General features: G+C 41.0%; 1 protein-coding gene and 1 long non-coding RNA gene across 7 annotated transcripts in view; one reads left to right on the forward strand and one right to left on the reverse strand.

Moving 5' to 3' along the window:
- The window catches only part of SVEP1 (sushi, von Willebrand factor type A, EGF and pentraxin domain containing 1), a 317,149-nt gene that overhangs the window by 242,944 nt on the left and 46,665 nt on the right, over positions 1 to 27,540 (forward strand). Inside the window, 4 exon segments of the mRNA XM_021001765.2 lie at positions 1,177 to 3,968; positions 11,259 to 11,484; positions 12,933 to 13,088; positions 15,029 to 15,092. Of these exon segments, the coding sequence (XP_020857424.1) occupies positions 1,177 to 3,968; positions 11,259 to 11,484; positions 12,933 to 13,088; positions 15,029 to 15,092 (3,238 nt within the window).
- Positions 1 to 27,540, reverse strand: part of LOC144456835 (uncharacterized) — a 301,200-nt gene that overhangs the window by 68,614 nt on the left and 205,046 nt on the right. For 4 of the 6 annotated variants that reach the window (XR_013485986.1, XR_013485988.1, XR_013485987.1 and 1 more), the window contains 2 exons: positions 25,706 to 26,012; positions 20,646 to 21,853 (listed from right to left, as the gene is read on the reverse strand). This is a non-coding gene — a long non-coding RNA (uncharacterized LOC144456835). Of the gene's footprint in view, positions 1 to 20,645; positions 21,854 to 25,705; positions 26,013 to 27,540 lie in introns of those variants that run through there. The other 2 variants (XR_013485989.1, XR_013485990.1) reach the window with 1 other exon arrangement.

Raw genomic sequence — 27,540 nt, forward strand, 5'->3', positions numbered from 1 at the left:
ATATACCCTATATATAGTTGTATATTTATAAATTATGTATGTGCATATAAATACTTCAAGGCCACATAGAAATCTTTGAAGTGCTCAATGTGGTCATGGGCATTGGCTTAGCAACTTTTGCCATATGGTCATGGAAGTATGTCTCCTCTGTCTTCTCCTGACCTAGTATCAATATAAAAATCACAAAATCCTCCAGTATTTTTCCTTCACCTACATTCTGTTCTGTACATGTTGATTATACATGTAACTTTGGACACATTATAATTTATATATCCACTCTTAAAAACTGAAATGAAATTCTGGCAGGAGAAAAAAATATTCTAACCAATATTACATTTACCAATGCCATATGTATCAAACTACTCACACAGAGGGCAACATTAGGAATTTTTATCTTACAGATGAAGGAAAAAGATAATTTCCAAAGTCTCAAAACAAATTAGTTAGCATTCAGTTTCCTTGCCTAAAAGCCTTCTTGAAACTGTCCTGATGAAAGAGTACTGAGGTGCCCCAATTAAAGCTCTGGTTAATATTGTTAGTAGTCAATAAATTGGATTTAAAATACTTTTGCTAATATTGATATATTTTAAGTTAGTCAATGATTATTTGTATATGTCACTTTTCTTAACGACTAGATACTAAAACCAGCAAGAATGAGAATTTCTGCTCCACTTCCTAGGTTTACAGGATAGATGGTTTATATATCAAATCAACAGCTTTTCTAGGGCAAAGTTTTTGCACTATTTGAAATTATATATTTATTTTGTCCAAGATCGATTTTAACATTGTCTTGGAGAACTTGAATTATATAGTTTGCTTAGGAATTTATTTCCATGGCTGCATCACTCAATGAATAAAAAAGGCATTTATTGAATACCTACTATGTGCCCAATACTATGCTAGCTGCATAATGTTGAATGGGGGTGCCTGTTCCAGTTTCCAAGTGCTAATTTTTTTTTAAAAAACCTTCTAATTTAAAAAAAAAATAGAGCAGAACATTTAGAAAGTATTCTAAATACTGTGGCTTGCATGGTCCATTTTCCTTGTAGGCATTTTAATGTCATTGTCATTTTCATATTTTCTTCTCAATGAATGTAATAACTTATCTGATCTACTATGATTACACTTTTGGTTACATTTTCAACCATGCCCTATTGTTCTATCCCCATTATACAGCGCTCAACTGGGAAGGTCTTTGAAAGTGAAGTGAGGTATCAGTGTAACACAGGATACAAGATGGTGGGAGCTCCTACGTGTGTCTGCCAAGCCAATCGCCAATGGTATTGTGAATCCCCTCCGACCTGCATTCCCCTCAATTGTGGGAAACCTCCATCTCTCCAGAATGGCTATGTCAGAGGGGAAAACTTTGAGGTGGGATCCAAGGTTCAATTTTTTTGTGATGATGGTTATGACCTTATGGGAGATGCTTCTTGGACATGCCAGAAATCAGGGAAGTGGAACAAAAAGCACAACCAGAAGTGTATACCAGCCAAGTGCCCAGATCCCCCCCTGCTGGAAAATCAACTTGTGTTAAAGGAATTGGTTCATGAAGTTGGCTTAGTGCAGTTTTCCTGTAAAGAGGGTTATATCCTCCAAGGACCCTCTATCCTGAAGTGCTTGGTGTCACAACAGTGGAATGGCTCTTTTCCTTTTTGTAAGATGGTACTTTGCCTCCCACCTCCACTCATTTCCTTTGGTGTTCCGGAATCTTCTCCTGCTCTTCATTTTGGAAGTATTGTCAAGTACTCCTGTGTAGATGGGTTTTTCATGAGAGGAGATTCTACCACCTCTTGCCAAGCTGATGGCACATGGAGCTCTCCACTACCAGAGTGCATCCCTGTCGAATGCCCCCAGCCTGAAGAAATCCCCAATGGCATCATAGATGTGCAAGGTCTTGCCTACCTCAGTACAGCCTTGTACACGTGTAAACCTGGCTTTGAATTGATGGGAAACATGACCATCCTTTGTGGAGAAGATGGCCACTGGCTTGGAGGAAAACCAACCTGTAAACCCATTGAGTGCCCAAAGCCCAGTGAGATTCTAAATGGCAAACTTTCTTACACAAAACTCCATTATGGACAAACCGTTTCATACTCATGTGATAGGGGTTTTAGCCTCGAAGGATCAAAAACTCTGATGTGTTTAGAGACAGGGGGCTGGGATGTAGCTGTTCCATCTTGTAGTGCCATTTATTGTGATCCCCCACAACCTATTGAAAATGGCTTTGTGGAAGGAGCAGATTATAGCTATGGGGCCATGATTATCTACAGCTGTTTCCCAGGATTCCAGTTGATGGGTCATGCTATGCAAACCTGTGATGAGTCAGGGTGGTCTAGTTTTATACCAGCATGTCTTCCCATAGACTGTGGTCTTCCTCCCCATATTGATTTTGGAGACTATGTGAAAGTAAAAGGACAAGAAGGATATTCTGATCAAGAAGATGATGCTATGGAAGTTCCGCACCTTACTGCTGACCCTCCTCACTCACTTAGTCCAACGGACAGTCCCCAGAAAAACATGAAAGACTCTACAGTTATACAGATACCAAACTTTTTATATGGTACTCTAGTTTTATATTCTTGTAACCCTGGCCATGAGCTTTTGGGTAATCCTATGCTGATTTGCCAGGAAGATGGGACTTGGAATGGCAGTGCCCCTGCCTGCATATCAATAGAATGTGACCTGCCTAGTCAGCCAGAGAATGGCTTTTTGCATTTTACTGCGAATACAATGGGCAGTGTGGTGCACTACAGCTGTAATCGAGGACATGTGCTGGTGGGCTCTAGTGAAAGACTTTGTCTGTCAAATCGACAGTGGAGTGATACTGCCCCACACTGTGAGGTAATTTCATGCAATAAGCCAAACCAACTAATGAATGGATCTATTCAAGGAGGAAATTACACATACCTGAGTGTGTTACATTATTCGTGTAACCCTGGGTATGAGCTGAATGGCTCTAACAGAAGAACATGTCAGGAGGACAGTCAGTGGGATGGGAATGAGCCAATTTGTATCCCTGTGGCCTGTGGTCCACCCCCAGTCTCAGAGAATAGCCAGGTGAGTGGGGATGAGTACACATTCCAAAAAGAGGTTGTGTATACTTGCAATGATGGATTCCTGCTTGAAGGGTCTAGGAGCCGAGTTTGCCTGGCCAATGGGAGCTGGAGTGGAGTCTCTCCAGTCTGTGTGGCTATCAAGTGTCCTGCGCCACCACAGATTGTCAATGGGGAAGTGAGTGAACCAGAACACAACTTTGGGAAGGAAATAGATTTCCGCTGTCATGAAGGCTATGTCTTGCATGGTACCACAAAGCTAACCTGTCAGGTCGATGGCACATGGAATGGAGAGGCACCTCTCTGCAAACCAGTCAACTGTGGCCCCCCTGAAGATCTCTCCCATGGCTTCCTAAATGGTTCCTCCTTTTCTTTTGGAGACTACATACAGTATGCGTGCTTTCCTGGTTATGAGCTCTATGGCTCTCCTTTGAGGCAGTGTCTTTCCAGTGGCTCCTGGAGTGGTAGTCCTCCTTCTTGCCTACCCTGTGAGTGTCCTGCACCCGTGATTCAAAATGGGCTTGTTGTTGGGGAAGATTTCAGTTGTGGAAAGGTTGCCCAGTTTCAGTGCCTTGAAGGCTTCAAGCTCCTGGGGCCTGCTGAAATTACTTGTGAGGCAGCTGGGCAGTGGAGTGCTGGCTTTCCACTCTGTGGACACATTTCTTGTGGTCCTCCACCAACAATCTTGAATGCATTCATCAATGGGAGCAGTTCCCTGGAGGAGAATGCAATAACCTACAGTTGTGTGACTGGCTATGTCATGAAGGACAGGTCTGACTTAATTTGCACAGAGAAAGGGACATGGAGTGAGCCCTATCCAAGCTGTGAGCTCCTCTCCTGTGGACCACCGCCTTCTGTAGCTAATGCAGTGGCAACTGGAGAAGCACACACTTATGGAAGCAAAGTACAGCACAGGTAAGAAAGTGAATCTACAGCAGGAATTCTTAACTTTTGTTGTATCATAGGCCCCTTGGGCAATTTGCTGAAGCCTAGAGATCGCCTCTCCAAATGATGTTTTTAAAATGCATATGATAAAATATGTAAGACTACAAAGGAAACCAATTGTATTGAAATAGAGCTATGAAAATAAATTTCAGTCACAGACTCCCAGGTTAAGAACCCCTGCTTCAAAGTCTGTAAGAGACACAAGCAGGAAAAGTTTAAAGGGAAAGTAAGTGACAGGTTTTTGTTTTTAATCAGCTATTATGAAATGAATGTGTTACCAATAAAGTCAACAAGCAACTATTTAGTGCCTACTGTGTATGATACACTATGCTAAGGACTGGGGGATACAAAGAAAAATAAAAGATACCCTCTAAGGCTTGGCCTCGTGAACTCCAGAGTTTTTAGAACAATAGCTCACATTTTTATAATGACGCACAGAGTACTTATCTCAGATCAATTCTATGGGCTAAGTAGTAGCAATAGGGACTGGACCTCTCATTTCATTGGTATAGGGAACTCCCAGGTGAGAAAACTCCCTCTACCAATGCAGCTTAGCAATTTCTTATCTTAGGAAGTTGCCTAAAGCACTGACAGTATATTTTAGAGGCAAGACTAGTACCTAAAGTTTACTGGTTTCAAAGTCAACTCTCTAGCCATTCCACCCTAGTGCCTCCATGGGATAGGTAGTACAAGTAGTATTATCCCCATTGAAGATGTTTAAACATTTGTTCAAGGTCATAAAGAGAGTAATAGGGCCTGGAGTAGAACCCAGGTCCTCTATATTCCAAATCTACCATTTTCCTCCACTAAATTGACCCAAGCTTGGCTTCATTCTACCCAGAAGTGCTAAATAGCCATTATATTGTTTGGAATTCCATCCAGTGGTTATTTTTTAAATGTATGTTTAATATTGATCATCATTATCATCATAATATATTGATTAGGAGATAAACTATTCACGGGTTTTGAAAGAAGATGGGGAATTCAGCAGGTAGCAATGTGGAGAGTATATATTCCCTGTACTGAAGTAGAATGGTGGTGGTGTGAGTGGAGAGCAGTGACTAGAAGTGAGAGTTACTGTGGTAAAGGTTAGCTTGGGGAGAGGGGGGAAGAGAAGATCAATGCGATTATAGGATTTAGAGCTGGAAAGAACCATAGAGATTATCTAAACCAAAGTTTTCATTTCATGCAGTGGTGAACCTAAAGCCTAGAGCAATTAAATTAGGCAGCTCACCCGGATGAGAAGTTGTAGTACAGTAAAAAGAATTTTGGCTCTGGTTTCAAAAAACCTGTGTTCAAATCCCACTTCTAAGACTTAATATCTGTGACCTTGGCCAAGTGAGTATATCTTCCTGGTCCTCAGTTTCCTCATCTATAAAGTGAGGTGGCTAGATTCAATGGCTTCTGAATTCTCTTGCAGATCTAGGTCTATGGTCCTATGACCTGCCTGAAATCACATAAGAAATGAGCAATAGAGCCAGGGTTTCAACGTAAGATTTCTGACTCCATATCAGAGCTCTTTCTAAGACAACTCTCTGGTTCTGAAGCTGAGTGTCAAGGAAGATTTTTCTGCCAGAAATATGGAAATTGGGAGAAGAGGGCATGTTCTGGGGTAAAGATAGCAAGTTTCAATTTATATATATATTGAATTTGAGATGTCAATATAACACCTAATGGAGCTGTCCAGCAGATAGTATGATGTACTAGAAAAAACACTGGACTTAGAAGATTTGGGACTTGGGTTCAACTCCTGACCCTGTTCTATAACAATTCTGCGATTTTTATCAAATCACCTAGCATGTCCAAATCTTAGTTTCTTTATCTGTATATAAATGGATAAAATAATATGAGTAGCTATCTACCTGACAAAGAGGTTGTAAAGAAGATGCTTTGAAAACTTAATTGTGAGTTATTATAATAAATGTGGAGCTAAAACTCAAGAGAGAAGTTATTCAGATTTATAGATCTAAAGGTCAGCCGCAAAGAGATAAAACTGCTGTATGCAAATGAGTGGGCTCACTAAGTGAGAGGGGACAGAGAGAGAGAAAAAAAAAAAGAAAAGGGTCAAGGACAGGGCCTTCATGAATACCTGCATTTAGGGGGTGGGAAAAGGAAGATGAGATCAAGAAGACTGTCTCTATTAGGCAGGAAGAGAAGCAAGAGAGATTAGTATCACAGAAGCCAAAGGAGAAGAGAGTTAAAAATATTGATGCAGGCAAGTCAAGGAAGATGAGGAGCAAGAAAAGTGTTTGCATATGATGTCATTTTAAAGAGACATCTTGCTACCATGGTGGCTATGGAAGCCCAATTGTAAGCATTTGAAAAATTAGTGTATAATGACAAAATGGAGGCAGCAAGTGAAGATGATGCTTTTTAAACGCTTGATCATGAAAGGAAAGAGTAAATGTGGATGATGGCTTAAAGGGGTAGAAAAGTCAGTGGAAGGACTTTTTTTTTTAAATAGGAAGGGCAGAGTTATCTTTGTAAGCAGAGGAAAAGTAGGGAGGGGAAAAGTGAAGATTAGGGAACCAGAAAATAAATGAAGCAAAAACCTGGAGGATACATGAGGAGAAGGGCTCAAGGGTCCAAGTGAAGAAGTCAATCTCAACATGGAGGAGAATCTCATTCTCTGAGTCTAAAGGGGAAAAGGTGATACTGGGTAAAGATCTTGAGAGGTTTTCAAGAAGAGTGGGCAAGAGGGAATTAATAACAGATGTCCTAGTCTTATCAGTAAAATAGGAGGTAGAGTCATCTAAAAATAGAGAGGGCATGGGGTAGAAATAGGGACTTGTGGAGAGATGAAAAGGTTTGAAACAACTGCCATGGAGAATGTAGTAGTGAGTTACTCAGAGATGAATAGAACAGCAGCAATGGGGCTTTGAGGGTCAGGTTAAGATCACCTATCCAGATGGTATAAATAATTAAAAGCACCTGTGGAAATATGTGGGTGATAGTCTGAGGGAAACTCTTGGCCTCTGTTTTCTTGGCAAACCTAGTATTTTTTTCTTCCTCATATATCTGTATTCAAGTAGGTAACTTCTGTAGCCTTAAATTGATGGAGAACATATAATACCAAATTATAATCTCAAGTTTTTAAAAAGAGAAACTATTAAAATATTTTCAACAGACAGATGTTGCTTCACACTCCCAAATCAAATAAAAATGCCTTCAAATTTTGATATAGTCAGCTTTTCCTAAGCATGCTGGCTTATCCTTTATTTATCTGAAGATTTTTTTTGATAGTCATTAAAAGTCAATAGTATTCAAAACCTGCCAAGAAACTAAAGAAGTAAAGATGGAGAAAACAACATCAGTTAAGAGACTTTGAGAGAGCAGTTTCACTACAGTGGCAGGTTTGAAAATCATGTTGAGATATCAGATGTTTGTTTGTGGAAAGGGCAGAGACAAATGTCTTTACTAAGAACAGGGAGACCTCAGTGTGTTTCTAGATAACAAGGAAGGAGCCAGTAGGTTAAAAGAATTGAAGGTGAGAGAGAGAAAGGATGTCTGACAGGGTAAGCTCCCCAAGAAGACAACTCCTTTAACAATCTGACTACATGATTACTCAGCCACTTGAACCACACATTGACATGTTCTCTCATGCATCTGCAGTAACTTCCTTACCTTACTTTCCTGGTTTCTTCCCTTCTGCCTAGAAATCTGTTCGGATATCATCAATCCTAATTTTTTTAAATGCCATTTTTGACCTTTCAATCCAGTCAGTCAATAAACATTTATTAAGCACCTACTATGTGTCAGGCACTGTACTATACACTGGGGACACAGGCAATGGAAAAGACAGTACCTGCTCTTGAAGAGCTCATAATCTGATGGGGGATATAACATGAAAATAACTATGCTTTATAAACAAGCTAGCTAACAGGATAAATTGGAAGTAATCAATAGAACAAAAGCAGTAAAAATTAAGAGGGATAAGGAAGGGTAGTGTAGAAGCTGGGATTTTAGCTGGGACTTAAAGGAAACCAGAAGGCAGAAATTAAGAGGAAGGGGGTTCCATGCATAGAGTGGGGCAGCCAGTGAAAATGCCCAGAGCTGGACGATGGAGTATCGTGTTTGAGGAACAGCAAGGAAGCCAGTGGAACTGAATCAAAGAGTTATGTGGAAGTAGTGTAAGGTATAAGAAGGCCAGAAGGGGGCAAGTTATGAAGGGCTTTGAACACCAGACAATTTCATGTTATTTCCTGCAGGTGACAGGGAGCCATTAGAGTTTATTGAGTAAGGGTGTAGTAACAAGGGCAGACTTGCACTTCAGGAAGATCACTTTGACAGATGAGTGGTAGATGGGCTCTAATGGGCAGACCAACCAGCAGGCTATCTCAATAGTTGAGGTATAAGGTGATAAGAGCCATCTCCCACCTTGGCAGTGTCAGAGAAGAGAAGACATATGCAAAAGATCTTATGGAGTTAAAATTGACAGGATTTGGCAACAGATTCGATGGGGGAGGTGAGAGAATAAGGGGGCAGCTCAGTGGCACAATGGATAGAGTGCCTGTCCTGGAGTCGAGTATAATGCCTAGCTTGTGAGGCTAGGGAACTGGGAGGATGGTAGTACCCTCAAAGTAGTAAAGAAGTTTGGAAGGGGGAGGGCTAGGGGATAAAGATATTGAGTTCAGTTTCGGACATGTTGAGTTTAATATATCTACGAGACATCCAGTTGAAGATATGTAATAGGCAGTTGGAGATGTTACAACTGAATAAGTACATTTAAGAATCATCAGCATAGAAGTGATGATTGAATCTATGTGAGCTGATAAGATCACCAAATGACAGTATAGAGGGAGAAGAGAAGAGGGCCCAGGACAGAGCCTTATTGGACACCCACTGTTAGAGGGTGTGACCTGGATAAAGATCCAGCAAATGAGACAGCAAGATAGTAGGAGGGGGACCAACAGAGTACCCCATCTCTCCTTGCTTTAACTGTTAAATTCCTTTAAAAAGTTGTCTCCTCCTGATCCCTTCCCTTCTCATGACCCTCTCTCATTAATCTCTTAAAGTAGCTTCTGGTCTTGCGGCTTGAATGAAAATGTTCTTTTAAAGGTTACCAGTGACTTTCTAATTACCAAATTCAGTGCTTCCCTCTATTAATTATTTCCTGTTTGTCCTGTATATAGCTAACTTTGTACACACTTGTTTTCATGTTGTCTCCCTCATTAGATTATAAGTTCCTTGAGGGCAGAGACTGTCTTTTGCCTCTTTTTTTATATATCTGCCATATTTAGCACCGTTCCTGGCACAAAGGGGGTGCTTAGTAATTGTTTATTGATTAATCATTCTTCATCCTTCTCATGTAGGATCCTTCTTTTCAGCTGCCAAAGCTATTAAACCCAACTACATACTCTCTTATCCCTCAACCTCAGATACTGTACACTCTTGGTTTTACTCCTCATCTGTAATTCTTCTGTCATTTTAACAGTCTAGCCCTTTAATGCCAATACTCACCAAAGCTCTATCCTTAGCCATTTGCTCTTCTCTCTCTCATGCTTTGTCCTTTGGTGTTCTTATTTATTCTCATGGTTTTAACGACCATCTCTGTGCAGATAGGTCCTAAATCTGGGTTGGTCTCCCATCTTAGCCTCTCTCTTCTAAGCTCCAGAATCTCACCTCCACCTGACTTCAAGAAATTTCCCATTGCATGTCCCATCTACAACTTAACAAGTCCAGAACCAAGTTCACCATTCCCCACCCTGCCTTAAATCTGTTCCTACTCCTTTTTTTCACTATTTCTCTCAGTATCACCATCATTCAACTGTTCTCTTATATTTTTCATTTCCCTCCACTTCTCAGGTATAATAAGCTTTCAGGCCATATTATTCCCATTTCCACAAAACTTCTTAATTCTATCTTTCCTTCTTCATCACTTTTGCTATCACCCTTCTTCTATAGGCCCATATTGTCACTTGCTTGAACTAGTCTCCTTATAGAACTTTCAATATCTCTACTTTCTCTTCCATCCTTCATGCTTTTTGGATATTGATTTGGTCCTATCACTTGTCTGCTAAAAAAAATCTCCAGTGATGCCCTATTGCCTAGGAAAAAATAAATTCAAACTCCTCTTCCTGGCATTCAAGGCTCTCTAAGGCTTAGCAACATTCTACCTTTCCAACCTTACTAACTATTAATTCCAACCCCCACCACCACTCTACCTTAGGTCACACCAAACAACTGTCTGTCCCTCGTACGTACACTGCACTCTCACATCTCTGTGTCCTTATTCATTCTGTATCACATGCCTGGAATCTTTTCCCATAATTTACTTATTGAATTTCTACTCATTCTTTAAAGTTTAACCAAGAACCCTTCCCTGGTCCTCTGGTTGGTAACAATCTTCTCCCTTGGTCCTAAGCTTGGTGCTTTGTTCTGTAACACCCTACTGTACTTATCATGTAATATTATATATGATAGGTGTCTGTGTTGATTTTTTATCTTCCTATTAGACTGTATGTTCCTTGAGGACGTATAGTCTTGTATAAATATTGTATCTCCCCCAACACCCAGCATGGTGCTTTGCACACAGCAGACATTCAATAAATGGGTTTTTTTTTCAATTTCACACTAAATATTGAAATCACCTATAAAACTGATGATACCCCAGGGTAAAAAGTGTTCTCTAAATGTTTTATTTGTCTAACTTACCCCTTCCAGAGTTTGTGAAATTGGTTTCCTTTGAAAGGTCTAGGTTTGGAGTCTAGCCTAGCCTCTACTAGACCATAGGCTATATTTGGAGCAAAAAAAATAGATCTGCCTGTCCACCAAGAAAATAAGTAAACAAAAAGGTAGTAATGTTAATAATGCTGAAAGCAAAGTTTGCTTTGAATAAGCCATACCATAAATGTTTGTGCACTTACCATGATATACTTATACTTGACAAAGTATTTCTTGGCTTCCAGTTTTATCATTTGTTTTCCTCAGGAGATATGCCAAATAAAAAGTTCTCTCTTTGACCTCTTGCAAAACTACTAATGGTTAAGAGATAGGCCATAAACAACATCCTCTCTCTCTCTCTTTCTCTCTCTCTCTCTCTCTCTTCTCTCTTCTCTCTCTCTCTCTCTCTCTCTCTCTCTCTCTCTCTCCTCTCCCTCTCCTCTCCCTCTCCCTCTCCCTCTCCCTCTCCTCCTCTCTCTCTTCTCTCTCTCTCTCTCTCTCTCTCTTCTTTCTCTCTCTCTCTCTCTCTCTTCTCTCTCTCTCTCTCTCTCTCTCTCTTTATCTCTCTCTGGTGTTATACTTTCATCTTTATTTCAGGTGTGTGGAAGGTTATGTGATGGCATCAGACACAGATACAATGACGTGTCAGAAAGATGGGCATTGGTCACCTGACAGCATTTCATGTATTCTTAAGAAATGCCCCCTACCAACAGATATGGACAAGCTACTTGTTCTTGGTCATGAGTTCAGTGTGAATAAACAAGTTTCTATATCATGCATAAAAGGATACACGTTAGGGGGAGCTAACACTTCAACATGTCGGGTAAGATTCACTTTACTTCCTAAGAGCAAAGTGCATTGCTTGTGCATACACTGACATGTAGCTAGTATCCCAGTGTCTTCTAAAGGATTCAAGATTTTATTTACTTAAATACTGTAACAAAATGTTCTAACCTAAAAGGTGATTACTTGAAATGTCAAGTGTCACCAGTGGCCCCTTATTGCTTCCCAAGCAAAGCTCACCCTTCATTGCTGGGCATTCCAGTTCCTTGTAATCTGGCACCTTTTCGGCCTTATCTCATATTACCAACCTCTCTGTTCTCTACATTAGGACCAAAGCTCCCTAAAAATGCCCTGTCCTTGTTTATCTGGTACCTGGAATGTCCTCTTTTCTCCCTTGAATTCCTATATATTCTTTAAAACCCAACTCAAATGTCATGTTGCCCATAAAGTCTTCCCTGATTCCCCGTGGATGGTTATATTTCTCCCCATTAAACCTAACAAAAAACTTTGCACTTATCAAATAATGTACATTATGTTCATCTGTTCTTGTTTTATTCCCTTACTAAACTGTAATTACAATCATAGTTTACATTTATGTAGCACTTTGAGGTTTAAAAAATGTTTTTTATATCCTCATCTTACTTAATCCTTGCAACAACCCTGTGAGGAAGGTGTTATTACTATTCCTGGTTTGCAGATGAGGAAGTTGAGACTTAGAAAGGTGACATGGCTTCCCGGCATCACAGGGTTAGGATGCATCAAAGGCAGGGCTTGTATCCAGGTCTTCCTGTCTCCAAAGACCAGCCCTTTATCCACTATGCCATCCTCTTCTCACCTTGCACATAATAGGTACTTAATAAATATTTATCAAATTGAATTGAATTCTAAACCATACCATAATTTGAAACCTTACAAACAGGATCTTTCTTCCTTTTGTGTAATGTATACATACATATGTAACCCTTATATTTAACTGTCCTGAAAGGTTTCGCATAGATTACCTTTGATTTTTATTTATACCAAACATCAAAGATTTCATTTATGTAGGCTTCTGTTGCACTGAAGAACACAACTGTTAGTGCTTTATTGATAGAATCTTGATTGAAGACTGACTTTTTAAAGTTAAAAATTAAATTCAAGTTCAAAAAACATTTGTAGAACATATATATGCGTAAGGCACTATACTGAGCTCTAGAGGATATAAGATGAAGTTAGACAAAGCCCCTGACCTTAAGGAGCTCACAATCCAATAGGGGAAACATGATATGTACATATCTCTAATACAAAGGAACTATGATAAGTGCAAAGGAGAGGTCCAGCAAAGTGCTATATGAAATTTGAGGAGGGAGAGATCATGTCCAGCTGGGAAGTAATCAGGTAATGTACCCATTCCATATCCATCCATGCCTGCCATCATCTCATCACATCTATGTGTAATGTGTACAATGGTCCATGTCTGTTGACATTTGCTTTTGTTATTTCTTTTAGCTCAGTGGTACCTGGGATCCACCATTCTCTGATGATTCTTGCACTCCAGTTTCATGTGGGAAACCTGAAACTCCAGAGCATGGGCTTGTGGTTGGCACAGAATACAGCTTCAAAAGTACAATTATTTACCAATGTAAGGCTGGCTATGAGTTAGAGGTAAGCCAAGAGGTATATTTGGTTCTTTAAACTCCTCAGGTGGATGTTTTACTAATGTTGGTATGGGTGATCCTCATTATCTTTTATCCCAAGGAAGTTTATTCCTAACAGAAGCTTTTCTTAAGAAATAAGATCAGAATTCCCACTGAAGTCAGTGAGGACTTCTTATAATGAGTAGAAATATTTAACCCCTAATTTTTACTTAACAAGGTTAAGTGACCTGCCTAGGTCTAATGTCTGAGGCCACATGTGAACTCAGAAAGATGAGTCTTCCTGACTCTAGGCCCAGCACTCTATCTACTGCACCAGCTAGCTAACAACACAAGCTGGCTAACAACAGTAACAACAACACGTTGAAAAGAAAATTCTTCATTTGGACTTTCGCCCTGATTAACAGGCAAAACTGAGGACAAAGAGAATTTAAAAGATTTTATTATACGTACGTCAAGGTAGCAACACTTTAACTGTCTGATCACTGGAAATCAGTAATAGCTTCAAGGTGGGGACAGTTTTTATTAGTAACTTTAAGATAATCCAGATAGGTCCACCTTAGCAAAAGAGGTGGGGCCCTTGAATCTCAGTTGCTCCCCAAGGCAGCAAGAACACGACAATTTGCAGGTAGGGGCACGTGACTAAACAAAACCTTCAGACTTGGTGTCTCCTTCCCTATCAGAGTCTCTCCCTCAACGCTAGCTGACAAGCAGGGCTGGGAACAAGGCGTAACTGAGTCAAGATAACTTTCAACAAACATCTTCTGAAGCAGAGGTTCTTACCCTGTGCACAGATTTTAGGGTGTCTATGCACTTGAATGGGGAAAAACTGCATCATTATTTTTCCATTCAACTCAATAAACAATTTGTTAAGTGCCAGGCACTGTGCTAAGCCCTGGGAATACAAATAAGGAAAAGAAAGATAGTCCCTACCTTCAAGGAGTTTACAATCTCACCGAGCAAGACCACACACAAAAGGAAGCTGAAAAGCAGGGTGAGGTGCCAGAGGGTAGTAGCACAGGGGCATGGCGTTCTATGGAGTCGAAACTAAGCAGAGCCGCTGATGGAAAATGGAAAGTTTTGTGGAAAGGTAACTGTTTTCGCTAACCTCCAGTTTTCTTTGTAATCCCATGGATTTTATTGTATACATTTAAAAACATTATCTGAGGAAGGCTCCACAGGCTTCAGAGGGGTCTGTGACACAAAAAAAGGTCAAGAACCTCTATTCCAAGAAAATGGCAGTCCTCCTGACTTTAGGGCCGGTGCTGTATCCACTGCGCCACCTAGCTGCCCCATGAAGCAGACTTGTAATAGTATTATACAGTAGCTATCGAGGCGTACATCTGCAGGATCTTTCTCCACAGACCTTGTCTCCTTCAATACTCCATAGAAAATGTCTCCTAAATACACTCTCTCAGCTTGTGAAACAGTGGGGAAGGTGAAGAAAGTTCCTGACCCTGAATTTCACTTGTATGATCAAGGTCTACATTTGGAAGCATTCCAGCAAAGGCTTCTTAAAGTCTTAATCCTGCCCCTTATTCTTTATAAACAATTTTCAATTTTTGTACCAACTCAGTTATTGTAAGGTTTCAACCTCAAAACTGTTTCTACACGTTTAAATGAGGCCGCTAGGTGGCGCAGTGGGTAGAGCACCAGGCCTGGAGTCAGGAAGACCTGAGATCAAATGTGACCTCAGACACTTACTAGCTAGGTGACCCTGGGCAAGTCACTTAACTCTATTTGCCTCAGTTTCTTAACCCTGTTTGCCTCCGTGTCTTCATCTGTAAAAATGAGAAGGAAATGGTAAATCACTCCAGTATCTTTGCCAAGAAAACCCCAAAGAGTTGGACACAATTGAACAGTGACACATTTAAATGTTATCTTTCTTCCTATAGATCTACTGATTTTGTTTTCCTTTGCCTTGTAGTGACCTTCTGCTTTGCTTCACAGGGTGACCCTGAACGTATCTGCCAGGAAAACAAACAATGGAGTGGAGCTGTGGCTCTCTGCAAAAGTGAGTTTTGAAAATCACCTTCTGTCCTCAGATCCTGATCTTAAGTCATACTTTGGTCTGCTTTGGCACTTAGGAGAAAGGATGTGAGTGCATCCCATGAGAAGCTCAGCTGCCATCATGCCTTTTATATAATGTGCAAACTTCAAAGACTTCTGTCTTACATTTTATATTGTGAACTCTATTTATATAGCTCTTCCTTAGAATGCACAATAACTATTATTATTATTATTATTTCAAATCGAGTTGATAAATTCCGAGGCTTTGTTCAAGGCCACAGAGTAAGTAAAATTCATCAGATATATAGTGATGATCAGTAGCTAGTGGGAAGAGAACTCAAGTTTTCTACCATATCTTTTATTTTTACTTTTAATATCAGTATTTTATGTGCTTTAATTATTTTCAGGTATGCTTTATCACAAAGATAAAATTCCCTACCTGATTTGTAAGGGCAGCTAGGTGGCACAGTGGATAGAGCTCGGGGCCTGGAGTCCAAAGGACCTGAGTTCAAATCTGGCCTTGGACACTAGTTGTGTGACCCTGGGCAAGTCACTTAACCCTGTTTGCCTCAGTTTCCTCATCTGTAAAATGAACTGGAGAAGGAAATGGCAAACCACTCCAGTTTCTTTGCCAAGAAAACCCCAAATGGGCTTCCCAAAAGTTGGACATGACTAATCAACAAAACAACTTGATTTGTACCAAGTTGAAAATGTTGATGTTTCTTTAGCAGTCATAAATGAGCTTTCTTTCTCCACAATCATAGGTTCTAGTTCAGCCTGAAAATAATTGAGCTATTTATTTTGCAGAGCTGCAAGGCCTTTCTCATTCATTCAGCAAGCATGTATTAAATGCCCACTATGGGCCAGGTGCAGAAAAACAAAAAACAAAAGTCTCTGCCCTCAAGGAGTTCTATTTTTAAACTTTTCCTCATGATTAGGGATATCCTGGGGACTCCCAGACCCCATAGAAAATGATTCAGTGGTTCAGTAAGAGATAGGCATGCCTGTATGAAGATAAAGTAGTCTATAGTTGTCATCAAGATCAAGCTTTAGGGCCCCAGCAAAAACGATCTGTCATCTTTTCCTTGCCTATGTGTAGAAGTAAATACAACTCTGAGTTAAGAAAAGAGTTTCACAAATGGAAATTGCAGGTTGCCCACAGCTGGAGATTTAGGTGGGGGTGTGTGGTAGAGATAGAAAAGACTACTGGGAGAAGTTAGCACCTGAAAGTAAGCTTGAAGAAAGAAAAAGAATTTCAACAGGAGGACAGATAGGTATCTGGTACAGGCAGAGGCAACAGGGTACTAACATCATAGAGTAAGGAGATAGCTACTTGACTAGACCTTTAAATCCAAATCACTCTGGCTTTCTATGAATGGACAATAATAGGCCCCTTGAACAAATTAGCCCAAGCCTCTGTGGCATCATTGTTTAGATTTTGATGGTGTCAACCTCCAGAGTTCAGTCTAAGAAAGACAAACAGATTTAGGATGGATGCTTGTTTATTTTTCCCAAGCTGGAGGCATGCATACAGAGTTGCAGTTGGGACTAAGCTTGCTTTCTGGTTAGGCTGCACAGACAAAGAGACACTGCAAAGCTGGGCAGGAATGGCTATATCATGGCCCAACCAGGTATTGCCACAGTGGGCGGAGGGAGGTTGATTTTTCCCTCAAAAGAGTTGTTTCACATTAGTCACCACACACCCCAGGGTACCTGGAACAAAGAATAGGGTCAGGATGAAAAGTCCCCAAGGTTCCAAAACTAGGATGCTTGTGCCAGTTCTGTCCATGAGAGCTGGTATGAACCAGCTTAAGTCAGTTCTGTGGTTGCCGGCAGCGTAGCAGAGGGAGCTCTGGGTTCACAGGGAAACATTGCAAAGGATCTCTGGTATGTCAAATTCAAGGGATGCTTCTGATTGGCTGATTCTGATTCTCAGGTCAGTCCAGCTTCCTCTGGATGGTAAGGGAGCTCAAGCAAATCAAAGTGGTTAGTAAAGTCATTAACCATTCCATTTTCACAATGGTTTAGAATGAATGGAAATAGAAACCTTGAGGGTCTTCCCCTCCCAGACTGATATTTTTGTGATGATAAATTAGGCCATCTTTTGTCTCAATTCTAGCCTAGCCCTTAGTCATTGAATGGGTGTTGTCTTAGACAAATTGAGGCCTGGGAAATGACCTTGATTTAGAAAGCCAAGAGGCCATCCCCAGTCATCTTGCCTTTTGTCATGCCACAGGACTTTGATGACTGGGAAGAGAGAGTGAGGCTGATGACTCTTCTTCACTAAAATCCAATTCATATGCAAGTCAAGACATTACCCTCATGATGTCATTGGTGGGAGAGGGCCATAACAAAGGATGGACCACAGCAGGATGAGATCAGGGAACAAGCAGTCTGCTATGCTGCAAGGCTGAGTGGAAAAAAAGTGTTGCCCCTTCCTCAAAAACCTCTCCCCTTTTCTAGTCACTGGGGGAAGATGCAGATGACACCTGGTGCCAAGGGGGCCACTTAAGAACCTCAAGAATTGGCTTCTGGACTGGCCAATGTCTTGGTGGTTTGGGAACCCATATTTGGTGATAATGAGCACAGCAGCATTGAAGAAGTCACTGGTTGCAGTAAGAGTATATGTTAGCTTGAGATTAGAGAATGAGAAGTTCTGAGTGAGAATGTTTACATTTAATAAGCTTTGGAGAATGGCCTGAGAAAGACTGTAGGACTGTCACCTAATTGCTGGTACTCCACTTCCCTTCTTCCCATATACATATCATATACTGAGGAGGAAACTACTACAGTAATCCTGATGGAGGGGGGGGGGGCCAAGCCTAGATCCCCTTGCACCAAAGGGAATCTGACTCCCATTTGTCTACAGGCCTCAGCCCCTTATCTCCCTTTGAAAACCTTTTAATCTTATTCACATGCGCCTTTGCCCCTTGCCCTAAAAGAATCTAGCTCCCTTTTGTCTATGGGCCCCAGAAAGGCCTTACTCTTGTCTCAAATGGTTCCTCATCCACTCCCCTTATCTCCCTTTGAAAGCCCTAGCGCCCTACCTTTTGATCTTGTGCAGATGCCTTTCAAACTTCTGCCTTCCAGTTCCCTTCATTATCTATTCCCATTGTCTATTCAATCTCTCAGACCTCCCAATCAGAATTCTTACCTAGACCCTTTTCCCAGCCCCCTTCTCTGGCCACCCAAAGTTACCGTGGCCCCTATTCAGACGCTGAGAATCTCATGCCCAAAAGGCTGAGACTTTCCCATGCCCGCTAGTCTTTACGGGGGTTACCTGGCCTAAGTGTTTTATCACTAATAAACTTTTCCTCTGGCTATAAGAAGATTTGAGTTGAATTCATTCAGGCAGGGCCCAGCACCATGATCTTTGGGTTCCAGCAGTACTCAAAGTCCTAGACCTCTTCAATCCATGTGAATGGCATTGAAGATCTGAACTAGAATAAGGGAAGTGGAAAGAGAAAAAAGGGAAATTGTATACTTTGCATAAATAATCCTCAAATTATTTTCCAGTAATAATAGTAACAGCCAGCATTTAGATAACACTTTAATATTTGCAAAGTGACATACGTATCATTTAATTTCATCCTCATAACAGTCCTGGGAGCTGGGTGCTATTTTTATCCCCATTTTATAGATGAAGATACTGAGGCAAAGAGAGGTTAATTGACTTGCCCAGGGTTACACTGCTAAGGCAAGATTCAAACTCAAGTCTTCCTGACTCCAAATTCAGCATTCTATGAAAGTAAATGATAAGAAAGAGTAATAAGGCCTTAAATGTAAAGGGGTTTTTTTTCTTATTTTCTTCCCCATAACACAAATGCAGACTCAGTTGAAAATGAATTAGAAGGTCAGTGTAGAGAGAGTGTCAGGGCACTGAGGGGTAATGGAAGGCCAGCATCATGTTCTGTTGTCAGATAAATCATTGACTCCAGATCTTTTCACAAGCTGCAGTGTATCTCCAAACACAGTCCACGTCTGGACCCCTGCCCTACCTGGTCTAGTCCAGTCTGGTCATGGAGGAATGAATGGGGGGAGGGGGCAGGGAATCTGATCCAGGAAGGAAGATCCTAGAGCAGGATCTTTGGTATCAGTGATAGCTCCCACTTCCCCAAGCACCAAGTGATAATGATGAGGTTGGGATCTAGACCCCAGAAAGGAAAAACCCTGGACTTTTTTGGCCACATGGCCAAATCTCTGACATTCCCTGAGGCTATAATTCCATCAACTGGCCTTTCACATGGCTACAACTAATCCCCCAATTCTGTTATCCTTGTTTTAGCCTGGCCCTCCATTGTCTTGCCTCCTGATGGCCCCAGGCCACTTCCCACCCTTGGTCCTATCCAGGCTCCATTTCCCTGGAGTTGTATTACCTCATAGACTACTTGGCAACTCCTAGATCCCTCCCATAGTCTTTCTGAATATATGCTCCATCTTGTCTCCTTTAAGGTGCTTAGATTCCTAAAATCTAGCCACTGCTTACTCATGTTCAGACTCCTTAAGAGTCTGCCCAATATGACAATGATCTAATAAACCTTAACTTTGGCTGCAAGAAGGCTTGGGTCGAATTCTTTCGGACAAGACCCATGTGTTATGATATTGGGGTCCCAACACCCCTGAACCTCTAAACTGTATCAGCAAGGGAGGGCAGCGGGCTTATTAGGCTAATGTAGGTTAGCAGCATTCTTGGAGTCATAGGACACACTGGGTCTATCCTCCAGAGGTGTAGTAGATTCCTGAACAAAAAGGGCTCTGAAACCAGGAACAGAGAAAGCAGCAGGCCTAGGTTGACTGGAAATCAGGACGCAGTGTAGTACAGTAGAAAAAATGCTGGAGTCAGAGGACCTGAGTTCAAATCTTGGGCTCTATCACTAGAATGAACTGAATAACTCATTTATTAAGGACTTGCTATTTGCAAAGCAAGACAGCCTCTATTCTTAGAAAGCTCATATTATAAATCAGGAGACGATACTTATGGAAGGTTTCAGCTGCAAATGAGATGGAAAAGCCCAGTGGTCCTTAGAGTTCGATCACAAAGCAGATGTTAACAATTCCTACCTGTGTGACCTTGAGCAAATCACCTTTGGGCCTCTATATCCTCATCTGTAAACTGAGAAGGTAAATTAGGCAAGATAATAATAATAATACTAGCTCAAATTTATATGGAGCCTTGTGATATACAAAAGTACAAACCCTAACACAATACTGTGAGGTAAAAAAAACTCAAAGGATAAGTGACTTGTCATAGAATCATAGATTAATAATGGAAGGAAATGGAAGTCATTTTGTCTAACACTTATTTCATGTTATATAAATTTCTAGATAAATACAAGTAAGGTTAAGCATACTCAAGGACACACAGGTAGCACTGATGAGGTCTAGAGGTTAGGGGTCCTGCAATTCGACCCAAGCCTTCTTTCAGCCAAAGACAAGGTTTATTAGAACATTGTCATATTGGGCAGACTCTTAAGGAGTCTGAACATGGGTAAGCAGTGGCTAGGTTTTAGGAATCTGAGCATCTTAATGGAGACCTTAAGATGGACCTTATAAACAGAAAGACTGTGGAAGGGATCTAGTGGCCAAGTAGTCCATGAGGTAATAAAATTAGCAAGGATGGGGAAATGGCCTGGGGCCATAGGGAGGCAAAACAGTGGAGGGGGAGATTGGATGTAGCCACAATGAAAGGCCAGTTGATGGGATTTGGCCATGGGGTGGGGGGGGGGGGAGAATCCAGGGTCTAACTCCATCAGCATCAGTCGGGATCTGAACTCTAAATCCATGCTGCCTTTGTCATGTCCCTGGTCAGTGCTCTTTCTCCTAAACCTGGCTGCCTCAAATCCCTTCTAGTTCTAAAATAGATTGTTCTCTTCTCTTCTCTGTCTATTCTATTCCATTCCGTCCCATCCTATTCAATTCTATTCCATCCTATCCCATCTCATTGTCTTTTTAACATCCCGTCCCATCCTATCATGTCTCTTTAATTCCATTCCATTCTATCCCATTCCATCTTATCTCATCCCACTCCATCCCATCCCATCCCATTCCATATTATACTATTTCTACTCTATCATATCCTGTTCTATAACTTTGAACATCTTGGGTGGCATTTTTAAACTGAAGTGACCACAGACTCCAAAAAGGGAATGAAAAGGAAATGAGCAAGAGGCTGAGTTTATTTTGCAGTTGTTTAATTTAAACAATAATGGCATGAGAAATTGGTTCTTATGTTTGTGCTCCTCTGAGATATCCAGCTGAAATAGCAAGCCTTGGATAAATTCTATTAAACAATGTTGACGTCTCATTCGGCAGCGCTAGATTCTATCTTATTGAGCACTGCTGATTTTTAGGCCTTGGAGTACAGAAATTTAAATCATCCCCAATAACTAAGTCAGCCACGATAAACAAACAACATGCAAACTAATTTTAAAAGCTGGAGAAAAGCCCTCATTTCATGAAGTTCTTTTGAAGTAAGAACAGGACTGACTGGCCTCTGCAATCACTTTCAACCCTAAAAATATTTAAGTTCTTTCTCTAGGTGGCTTGAGTGTTGAATTGGAAATTATGAGGGGTTCATGGAGGCTGATCTCATGTCTTCTGGGAAGTGGTAGGCCAGTCTTCAGAGTTTCCTGTCTGCAGTACTCGAAGAGTTGACCCTTTCTGATATCACAGTAGGGTTTTGGTAAAGCCTTCCTGATTGTCCTTTATTGTCCTCAATCCACACCATCTCTGTTCCATTTTCTTCCATAGTGCCACACTAAGTAACTAGAGTTAGAGAGTAAAGTTAAAGAATGGATTAGGGAATTAGAATGAAATAGGACAGGGAAGGAAGAAGAAGATTACAGTGCAGTAGATATAAGCACTGGACTTGGAATCAGGGAGACCCCAGTTCAAATCCTACCACAGATACTAGTTACATGACCCTGGGTAGCTCCTCAAACTCATTTTTCTTTATAATATAGAGATGATAATAGTACCTACCAGGTACTAATAGTACCAGATTGTTGTGAGGATTAAATGAAATAATATACCTGCAAAGCACTTTGCAAACTTTCAAGCACTATATAAATGTTAGATATTATTTTATTATCATTAGTGGTCAGTGGTAAAAGGTTAAGAATGTGGTACTGGCATTTTTCAAAATCTGAGAATATTTTTGCAATGGAATGGTCCTAAAGTGCAATTGAGATCTCTTTTCTCATGAAAGGGACTAGAAAAAAACAAACAAACTTGCTCAGCAGCACAGTTCAGCTCTGCAGAAATGACAAACTTAATCTCTTACCACAGTGACTATATACCTCTTTATTTAAAAACTAGCTGAATTAGGCCTTATAAGTTAACATAAATCAACAGGATAATCAATGCTAACTTAATTAAGAGTTATTTCTTTCAGTCCCTTGCTACCAAATGCAGGGTGTTAGATTTGGAATCAAATGACCTGGGTTCAAATTCTGGTTCTGCTTCTTTATATCTGTGTGACCCTGGTCAAATTCACTTCTCTAGGCCTCAGTTTCCTCATCTATAAAACAAGGGGTTTGGATAAGGTGGCTCATAAGGCCCCTCTAGTATCACCTGTCCTAATCACCCCTCTACATGCCACTTAAAAAATGAGGGGAGTTGGGGCAGCTGGGTGGCTTAGTAGATAGAGCACTGGCCCTAAAGTCAGGAGGACCTGAGTTCAAATCCAGCCTCAGTCAAACACTTGACGCTTATTAGCTGTGTGACTCTGGGCAAATCACTTAACCCCAATTGGGTTAAAAAAAAAAATGAGGAGAGTTAATTAGGCGATCTCTACAATTGTTTCTAATTAGAACCTTGCACAATTCTATGGTTTCCAAGACAGGTTTTAATTCCTAAAGTTCCTTATTATTATTATTATTATTTTGGTTTTGTTTTGGTTAGGCAATGGGGTTAAGTGACTTGCCCAGGGTCACACAGCTAGTAAGTGTTATGTGTCTGAGGTTGGATTTGAACTCAGGTCCTCCTGAATCCAGGGCTAGTGCTCTAGCCACTGCACCCCTAGCTGCCCCTCCCCCATTATATTTTAAACGACTTCATGTCTCTCATTTTTTCTTCTCTGGTCAAATTCACTTCTTTTATACTATAGGCCCCATGTACCACCAATACAAAATTCTGTGTCTGAGCTCCTCGGTAGCCACCCATCCCCCACTTGAGACAGATTGCATTCGTCTAGTTTGAGTACAATGTTGAAGGTTTAATTTGAACAGACTCTTGATGGATATTGTATGTGTTGCCTTTTCTGGATGTAATGAGGTGGTCCTTTCAGATTTCGCAATTTTGCCAATTAAAAGATGAATGTGAGACATATTTTTGGGAGAAAACCACACACACACACACACACACACACACACACACACACACACACACCCAAGAAGGTAGCCCACAGAGACAAGACACTTCCTCAGGATAAAAATGGCCATAGTGCCCTGTTTTCCAGGATCTAATTTGAATATGACTGACAGGAGAACTCTGGAGCTCATGACTGGGAAAACTTGATTATCAGGGTTGATTTTGGATTATTTGACAAATGTGAATTGTCTTGTTATGGCTTAGCCAACAGAACTGAGGATATTATTGATCACCATGAACCAGAAGGGATATCTTTCATTGAAGTGACCCAGCTTTGTACCAGGATGACTGGTCTATGAAAAGACCTTAGAGCCTGATATAAGAAAGGCTTTACCTTTCTCTTCCCTGTCACCTGCTTCCTGGAAGAGAAAATGGGTGGAAGAAAGGTTCTACCTCTCTCTTTGCTGCCATCTAGGTAGAGCACCTCAGAACTCAGCAAGGGAACTAAATCAGGAAAGCTCTATAAATACCAGGCTAAAGGCTTAGACCCTCAAGTGTACAATACTACCTCAACAGTGAAGAGCAGTCTAGCCCAGCAGAGAAAGTTTAGCTGCCGAGAAGGCCAGTTTAGCAGCAATGTCAGCTGTTCACCACTGACACCACTCTCATCAATGAGATTTTGTTCAGTCCTTTCCCAAGGAAAACAGACATCAAAGCCCTCAGTTCCAAAGTTGTGAGTCGCCCTGACCCCATGTGCCTCAAAACTGCACTACTTTTAATTTTTCCCCTTCTCCCTAGAAAACACCATGTGCCGTGGTAAAAGAGTGCACCCTAACACCTAAATTAAACCATAAGAGATTTTTTTATTTATGAAACAATTATTTCAGATCACCTGTTATTATACGCCTCTCCCCCTCCCCCAATAATTACGTTTCCTCTGTAGTCTAGCTTGATATTAAATCCCCCTTTAAACAACTAAGGGGCTGGGGGCTGCTATCAGGAAACAGGGCAAGGGGAGTTAAAAATGAGGAAGCCTTGTAGGAGTAGGGTAAGGTAGGGTAGAAGAATGTTCCTCATGAGTGAAAACTCAGAAAAACTAGAGGAAGTAGTGGTAGCAGTGAGCCCCAAATGTAGTGTCACAAGTGTCACAAGATAGGGGTAGTGGGAAAAGGGTGAGCCCGGGCTTTGTACTTTTGGTCACATAAATGTGTTTTTTAACTAACACAAACTGGCTAGAAGATGTAAGCTTTTACCAAACACCTTTTGTGACAAATATGCCAGTCCTTCCAGACGTTCCAGTCACAGGTCATTGACTTAGCTTCTAGCACTCAAGAACTGTCTTTTTTCCCTCCCATGAATTCCAGGTAATTTCCTAATTGTTGCCATTGTGGCCTCAGAAAAAAACTTCCTTGGTCTCCTTCCTAATCTTCCAACCACTGTATGGTGTAGAGAATTACCCCCAAGGGCAGCTGGGTGGCGCAGTGGATAGAGCACCAGCCCTTAAGTCAGGAGGACCTGAATTAAAATCTGGCCTCAGACCAAACACTTGACATTTACTAGCTGTGTGACCCTGGGCAAGTCACTTAACCCCAATTGCCAAAAAAAAAAAAAGAAAGAAAGAAAATTACCCCCAAAGTGAAAAGGACAGAATTCAAAGTAAAAACCCAGGCTACTCCTTATGAGAGTTTCCTTATTCTCTAATATATTTCCCACTCCAATCCCTTCACTAGGGAAGCTGCCACCAGGCCCTCCCTAGATTCCAAGAGAGACTGAATTCCCTCAGCTCTACTGGCCAAAGTGAGTGAAACCCTTCAGCCATGAAACCTACTGAGTGATAAGAGTGGAAATAAAACTTTGCTAGGTAATTAAAGGGAAAATGAGGTAAAGCAAAAGTACATGCAAAGCTTAGATGACAGATTTTAGAAAGGTGAAGAGTTATCCACTTATTTAACATGGTCTCATCCTATTTCCCAGTAAGGCCCAGCACTGTCTCTGCCTTTAAACCATCTGGTTCTTTCTGCCCCCACCTGATAAGGGGTAAGGGAAGAAGAGAGAACTGAAGCAAGAAAAAAAGCCGATGAGGAGGATAAGGAGTCGTGGTCTTAACCTCTTCTTTCCAAAGCTACTTTACAGAAAGGCTTTGGGAAGTCATCCATGTGAGGAGGAAATAACATGTAAGGGAAGAGAGTAATCACTTAAGCCTGAGCTTTCCCTGTGCCTTGTCAGCTTAACACATCATGAAATTGTTCTCAGTACCTTAACTTTACAAAATAATTTATAACATCAGAAAATAGGCACATCACTTACCCCTTTGGGCTTCACTTTCCTCATAATGCACCACTGTTGTTGTTCAGTCTTGTCCAATTCTTTGTGACTCCAATGGGTTTTCTTGGCAAATACTGGACTGGTTTGCCATTTCCTTCCCCAGCTCATTTTACAGATGAGGAACTGAGACAAACAGGGTTAAGTGACTTGCCCAGGGTCACACAGCTGGTAAATGTCTGAGGTTGGATTTGAACTAGATCTTCCTGACTCCAGGCCCAGCACTCTAGCCATCTAGCCGCCCTTAATGCACAATTAGTCGGATCAACTGAAGGAACTGGTAATGTTCATCCTGGAGAAAACGAGGTTCAAGGGAAACATGTTAGTTGTCTTCAAGTATTTGGAAAGCTGTCATAGGATGTAGAAAAAGAATTAAGACTTGTTCTGCTTGGCCTGAGAGGGCAGAAGTAGGAAGAACGATAGGAAAGGCACAGAGGCAAATTTAAACTTGTTATGAAGAAAAGTTTCTTAATATAATTTAAAAAGTTGAATGAGCTGATCGGGAGGTAGTGGGATCTTCCTCACTGACGGTGTTCAAGCAATGCTGGATAATGACTTTTCCAGTATATACCAGTGGGGATTTTTTGGGAGGTATGGGGTTTTTTTTGTTTGTTTTTGTTTTGGGTGAGGCAATTGAGGTTAAGTGACTTGCCCACAGTCACACAGATAGTAAGTATTATGTGTCTGAGGCCGGATTTGAACTCAGGTCCTCCTGACTCCAAGGTTGATGCTCTAACCACTGTGCCACCTAGCTGCCCCAGCAAGCATTTATTAAGCACCTACTATGAGCCAGGCATTGTGCTAGGTGCTGAGGGTACAAGTACAAAGAATGAAACAATCCCTACTCACAATGAGGTTACTTTCTAATGAGGGAGACAAGAATTGCAAATAAAAACATATACACAACCTATATCCAGTTGCTTGCCTTCTCAATGAGGGTGGGCAGAGAGGGAAGAAGGGAGAGAATTTGGAACCCAAAGTTTTAAAAACAAATGTTAAAAATTGTTTTCATATGCAGTTGGGAAATAAGGTAAATAGGCAATGGGGTACAGAAATCTATCCTGCCCTACAGGAAAACAGAAGGGGAAGGGGATAAGAGAAGGGGACAGAAGGGAGGGCAGATTGGGGGAAGGGATATTCAGAATGCATGCCATCTTGGGGTGGGAGGAGGGGAGAGATGGGGAGAAAATTTGGAACTCAAAATCTTGTGGAAGTGAATGTTGAAAACTAATAATAAATAAATAAATTATAGATATATATACAGAATAAATATAAACTTGATAAATACAAATGTATACAGTATCTAAATTTACAGTAGTTTAGGAGAGAGGGCACAAGCATTTGAGGGGAATTAGGAAGGACTTCATGAAAAAATGGTCCCGGAGCTGCATCTTTAGGGAAGAGAGGCTCTATGAGGAGGCATTAAGAAAAGAATACTTTCTAGGCATGGGATATTGCCAGTGTGAATACATGGAGATAGGTTCCAAGGTTCCTTCCATCTCTGAAATTCTTTGAGTCTGTATGTGAGCTGACCCACATGATCTCTTAGCTCTAAGAAATATATAATCTATGATTTAACTCTTCACAAAGGAGGTAACTAGCATCCTCTGTATGGTCCCTTTGGTGGTCATACGCAATCTATTAAAGACAAATTGTTTTAAATGATTTAACTGGCTAATTGCTTTGCACACAAATAGTATTTCTCTACTCAGGCCTGACAGAAGGTACCCTCTGTATTTATCTTGTACAATATTTTTTGCTATTTCTAATTTCTTTTCCACTTGACTTTGACTGGAAGTCTATTGGGTTATGACCATATA

Source organism: Phascolarctos cinereus, unplaced genomic scaffold, assembly GCF_003287225.1.
Source record: "Phascolarctos cinereus isolate Bilbo 61053 unplaced genomic scaffold, phaCin_HiC Scaffold_4;HRSCAF=312, whole genome shotgun sequence".
In the NCBI taxonomy this organism is placed as follows: Eukaryota; Metazoa; Chordata; class Mammalia; order Diprotodontia; family Phascolarctidae; genus Phascolarctos; species Phascolarctos cinereus.